Genomic DNA, 6,102 nt, shown 5'->3' with positions numbered 1-6,102 from the left:
AAATATATCCAGGAAAAGGTAGAGGCATCATTGTCCCCTCACCGTCGACTAAAGCCTCTGTTTTGAAACCATTTGTGTGTATTGGGGGTGATTGTGTTGCATATGGAAAACCCCTCTCAGCTAACCACATGGCAGGGTTCTTCTCGCTGGAATGTCAACACAAATATCACCCATTTTGCTTTGTAGTTCTATGTGGCACTATGGCAGAGTGCACTCACCCATTGTGCACAGTAAAGATTCCAGAAATTTCCAAGTGCTTGGCCCTCAGAATTGAGTACACAGAGCCAGAGCGTGGGTTCACTATACTCAGCTTCAATCCACTTGTCATGAGACAAGTCCCTTAACATGATTTTTTTCTTCGTAGAAACCAATGCCGACAAAAGTTCTCGTCTGCTTGAGCTTGACAAGAACAATATAGAACTATATGAACTTGATGAGAACAACATAGAGCTATCTGAGGGTTTTCAACATGGCAAGGCTATTGTAAAAAGTGGGGATAGAGTGGAGGACCCCGAGACTGAGGCCTTCGTGGTTGAGAACCATGGCAAGGAAACCATTGGACATGACTCCAGCAAGGTCTCAACCGGCAACCAGGAAGGTAATGAAGTGCATATATGTAGTGTTTCATTTTTGTTCGAGCAGATTTAGGTTTTTTCCCCTAAACCTTATTGTGATCCCAAAGGATAAAGTGGAGGATGCAGAGGATGTGGAGACATTACTAGTAATTGCAGATACCCTGAGGAAAAAACACAAGCGACAGCAAGAGGAAGGAGTGCATCATCCATATCCAAACAAAAGTACTAATCAAGACCCCCCCAAAACCCGCGCACATTGGAAACTTTAAGTTACATGTGCTTTTTGTGCTATTTACTGATTTTGATTATAAGATAATTTTTTTGTCTCATGGTGTCAATCTTCACTACAATTTACTAGGTGTGGTTTTTTGGGCACTGTAGTGAAAATACTAGTGATTGGTAATGTTGGGCACTTTGATCGGGAGACACCCCTAGTAACTCAGTTTTGTGTCCCTCACCTTTCGGAGGATAATAGGCCTGCCTTGATCATTAATATTAATGATCTACTTATTGTCACTCACGATAAGAGAGAGGGACCAAGCCCATCTAACGTGGACATGCTGCACTTCTGGAAGGTGAACTAGGACAACAATCTGAACCACTATGTGCACCATTTTGCAGAGTGGTTTGTTCTTGGGGCTAGCAAGATTGTTGAAGTGTACATCTGGAACACAAACCCTTACCGAGACATGGCAAAGAGGTTAGAATTGTGCTTGCCTCAGGCCCGGAGGTGCTTGAATGGGTGGATTGCAAAGGAGGCATGTAGTAGAAGCTCATGGCTTGACGAGCAAGGGGAACAAATGCCCTTTCTAGTGTTGGGCACTTTTTGGAATGATTTTCCACAATTCAACAAAGATAACACCCTCCTGCTAGATGACAAATATCCTAGGTGCTGCTTGAACGACGAAGAATCCTATGTTATCTTGCCTTCTCTAGAGGACTGACAGAAGACCAATGGGAGAGGTTTATGCATCATGGCGTTAAGCCATTTGTCTATGAGTAGAAGAAAACAAATAATCGATCAGAGTTGATCACTGCTTGTAAACTGGATGCAAGAAGAAGAAGGTGGCAGACTCTTCAAAAAGCTGAATCTATGAGAGAAAAATTATCAAGCGGCAAAGGCAAAGTGCTGCCTCCACCACCTCCACAAACATGTTATAAAAGGCCGCATTCTGATCTCCGGTCTCAACAAAAATCTTAAGAGTTGTGTACCTGTGATCATTTATGTAAATACCCATGATGGGTTTGATAGTGGAACTCATGATGAGGACTTCTTTTTGTAAATTGGGGAAAAAACCGACATATTGCAGAATTCAATATCGATTTCTAATGTAGAAACATGATTTGCTATTCAACCGGCCATTTTGTTGTGTGCCTTGCAAGATGTCTTACTATAAGTTGATTTTAAATTGTTTTAGCAGTTTTTCTTAGGGCTTTTGTAGAAGATAAATATGAGCGGTTAGTGGGCAGAAGTGCAAGCTATACCACTTATGAACTGTGGACCACATGCAAGTGGTTAGCTATTTGCATTATGTAAACTGGTAGCCACATGCAAGTGGTAAAGAACTACTTGAAAGTAGTTTTGAACCACCTAAAAAGGACTTCTAGACCACTTGCAGCAGTTTTGAACCTTTTGCTAGTGGTTAAGATAGCTCTTTCCAGTGGTTTTGAACCACTTGCCAGTGGTTAAGAACCTATTTCCGATGGTTTAGAACCACCTCCAGTGGTTAAGATAGCCTTTTGCCAGTGGTTAAGATAGCACTTGCTAGTGGTCTAGAACCACTTGCTAGTGGTTTAGATAGCACTTGATAGTGGTTCAGAACCACTTGCTAGTGGTGTAGATAGCACTTGCAGGTGGTCTATGAGATCGACGCTACGTATTCAACCAAGTGGTTCTAAAGCACTTGTATAGGCCTTCTAGGTCACTTGATAGGTCTTCTCCTCCACTTGCAAGTGATTTGAAAGTGGTTTGGAAAAGGTTTTGGACCACTTGATAGTGGTTTTGGACCACTTGTAGGTGGTTTAGTGAGCACTTGATAAGGGTGTCTTGACAACTTTTGGGTGGCTTAAATGGCTTTAAATTTTTATAAAATTTGGTTGAAGGTAATTTAAAGCACTTGCAAGTGGATGGAAAGTTGTAAGCTACATGTACTCGAAAGAATAAAAAAGTGTCAGAAACGCTTCAGCTTTTGGATAAGGAACATGAGTTTTTGAGGAACAGATACAAGAAAGTGGTACCCAATTATACTTTATGAGGTCAATGTGTTTTAAATCGGCTTGCTATCAGAGGGCATGCTATTTTAGATGTGCTCATACACGGTATCACTCAAAGTGTAGACATTAGGCTCATTTCTCCTAGGATACAAGGGGAACTTAAGGAATCAAACTAGGTGCGAGTACATGGAAGCAGGAGGCCTATCATCTAATAATAGATATCGATCGGAGCGTCCCTCGACTTTATCGTATAAGTGCCCCTCAATATAAAAGGACTTCTTCTTTATCTGATTGTGCCACACATCCTTCTGAGTCACGGTGGATAGCCTCTTCTCCATGCAACACCTCAATATATAAAAATCAGATTCTTCCTCCTCAGCATTGACTGCAAAGTTATCTCCAACTCGTAAGGCATCGCTCAAATCATCGTGATGGCCAGCATACATAGGTGCATCAATCTCCTCATCACTTGAAACATCTTCATCTATGTTAGCCTCTATTGGTATGATCCTCAAGTATTGTCGTGCTTCTACATGAGCTTTGTTTGCACATCTTCTCCATTGACCATGCACACAAGCAAGATAGAAGCAGGACAGATTTCTACACCTCAGTGCAGTCATATCCGTTGAAGAGAAACCATTCACACAATGCATCGAATGTGATCCACTGATTTTCTATATCTCTCAACACATCACCCACCTTGATTTCCTAGAAGACCCTATTGACCTTGTTCGCGGATGACCAACAGTCTTTCCTACTGTTTATATAGGTGAGGTAATTGACCACTATTGCTGCATTATACAGGGGGTGTCCATCCACCTTGTATTGCTCATGGGTTAATTCCCTCTTTATGGCTGTGCCAGCACCATCATGTTCACCTTTTCCATGACCTGATCCAGAATAGTTGTGCATCATCTCAAGCCCAATAAGCTGAGAAACCTTGCAACAAATAAGAAAGGCCGTCGTGCTTTGAATTGTGATGTTGCACCATTAGAACATACCCAGTGTCGCTTTAAACAAAAACCCTGGTCCTTCAGCCACCGGTCATGCAAAAGAAAGCAGTGTTGAGATGAGCAATGTGTCATACACATTGTCATTGGATATATAAAAATGGAGAAATTTTATGATGTCGCCCATTGTTGAGCACACATAGCAGATGTGGACCAAAATGCTCACTTGACTAGAATACCAGTGCATGGATTGGATCGCATTCTGAATTTTAAAACTGTGATTTTTTGCAAATTCCACGACAAAGACAACGACATCACTTGGAAAAATCTGTAGACACTCTTTGAATTGGTTGGTATGCCATATGTAGATGTAGTTATGTTTGATAAACTTGGTCAGCTCGTCTTTCATGAATGAAATGAAAGTGGAGCACCCAATCTTGTGAATAACAAGATCTTTCCTTTTGTGGTACTGGCCATCTTCATCTATAGATTGTGTCTCCACACCAACAAAACCTTTGCAGCCACCTGAAAGTTGTCTTTGTGTACTTCAAGAGGACAACATTCGAGTTGCTTTGGAACCACATTGATTGCATTTTCCCATCAAGAAGATGTGTAAATGAAACATGGAATATTTTGGTTAGGACACAAAAAGGATTCCCATAGTGTTGTGAGGCTCTCAAATGTTGATTTTGCAGCCACACATATACTACCACTGACTGCAGGGTCACAAACATCACAAGCACAGCGATAAGATTCTCCATGTACTCCAAACCTACCTTGACAGATTTGGCTGAAAGCATCTTTCAACTAGATAGCTTGCACATGATATTCGCAGCAGTAGGTATTGCGGTCCCGCAATTTTAGAACAAAAAAGGGCTTCAAATTCTCAAAGCATCTCAACGAAAAGTGCACCGTCAGATGCATTTCGCAAAACCACCTGTAAAATTCAACCTGCACAAAAAAAGCAAGCAATAAAGAGATAAGGTGACAACAAATAACCAAAATGTTTGGTACCATCACCTAGAAGTTATAACAACCACTTTCGTGTTTGTGAAAGCACATAAGAGGAACATTTACCACTAAGAAGTTGTTTTGTATGTTTGAAAGGGGCTTAAAACTTGTTGAAACCACCTAAAGAATTCTAAACCACCTGAAGGTGATTGAAAAATGCCATCAAACCACTTTCAAGTGGTTTGTTTACCACTTTAAATCACCTTCAGGTGGTTTGAAATCTTCCAAGTGCTTACATAGGTTCTCACTCAAGCTCTTTAAACCACCTATAGGTGATTGAAAGTGGTTATTTAACCACTTTAAAGTGGTTTGTTTACCACTTTCAATCACCTTCAGCTGGATAATCCCCAAATCTTGGGTTTTTAAAAGCACTCAAGAGAAACATTAACCACTTAGGAGTGGTTTTCCATCTTTGAAAGTGGATTTGAACTACTTGAAACCACTTGAAGCACTTAAAACCACCTAACGGTGATTGAAATAGTTTATCAAACCACTTTCAAGTGGTTTGATGACTACATTTAGGTGGTTTTTAGTGATTACATAGGTTTTCACTTGAGCACTTGGCAAATTTCAAACCACTTGAAGCACTTAAAACCACCTAAATGTGATTGAAAGCCACCATCAAACCACTTTCAATCATCTTCAAGTGGTTTGAAATCTTCAAGGTTCTCACCCAAACACTTAGCAGATTTCAAACCACCTGAAGCACTTAAAACCACCTAAAAAGATTGAAAGTGGTCATTAAGTGGTTTATTTTTCGCTTTCTATCACCTTCATGTGGTTTGAAAACTTCCAAGCGCTTACGTAGGTGCTCACCTAAGCACTTGGCGGATTGCAAGTGGTTTTTTAAATACTTTAAAGTGGTGACAAACTATTTCAGCACTTTGCAAAGTACAAGCTTCCACACTTAGGTGGTCGAAAGTAGTATTTTAGGTACTTTAAATAACTATCAGTACTTTAACTACTTTGCAAAGTACTTGAAGGGCAATTCAACCACTTTTTGATTGTTTCCTCACTTGTCAGAGGTTTTTTTATAGTTTGACTGTGGTTCATACAACTTGAAAGTGGTGAACAGTGGTCACTATACTACTTGACAGTGTTTTTTTACGGTTTGATTGTGGTTGTGACAGCTTGACAATGGTGAACATTGGTCAATATACTACTTGGAAGTGGTTGATAATACCTGTGCTTGATCCAGCAAATGCAATGGATGCATAAGAACAGCCTTTCTATCGATACGCCTTTGGCATATGTCCTTCTTGTTTGGAGAGACTCGGGTCTCTGCTGTCCAGAAACCAAACACAACCTCCTTAATGTCCTCTGTGATGTTTGTAGAACGATGAGCTTGCCAT

General features: G+C 40.5%; 1 protein-coding gene across 1 annotated transcript; it reads left to right on the top strand.

The window, feature by feature from the left end:
- The first annotated feature begins 345 nt into the window (after positions 1-345).
- On the top strand, positions 346-844 carry LOC147447871 (uncharacterized). The gene is made up of 2 exons (XM_086524431.1): positions 346-598; positions 702-844. The coding sequence occupies exons 1-2, from the start codon at positions 346-348 to the stop codon at positions 842-844; spliced, it is 396 nt and encodes a 131-aa protein (XP_086380557.1).
- Positions 845-6,102: the final 5,258 nt, after the last annotated feature.

Source organism: Adiantum capillus-veneris, chromosome 11, assembly GCF_014529385.1.
Source record: "Adiantum capillus-veneris isolate H3 chromosome 11, ASM1452938v2, whole genome shotgun sequence".
Classification (NCBI taxonomy): Eukaryota; Viridiplantae; Streptophyta; class Polypodiopsida; order Polypodiales; family Pteridaceae; genus Adiantum; species Adiantum capillus-veneris.
The sequence above is the reverse complement of the archived record's forward strand: the minus strand, read 5'-3'. Positions and strand labels throughout refer to the sequence as shown.

Bases quoted from the DNA above. Each gene is read 5' to 3' on its own strand.
- LOC147447871 (XM_086524431.1), top strand. From the start codon at position 346: ATGATTTTTTTCTTCGTAGAAACCAATGCCGACAAAAGTTCTCGTCTG. The intron at 599-701 runs GTAATGAAGTGC...TGGAGGATGCAG, and splicing joins CTCAACCGGCAACCAGGAAG to AGGATGTGGAGACATTACTA.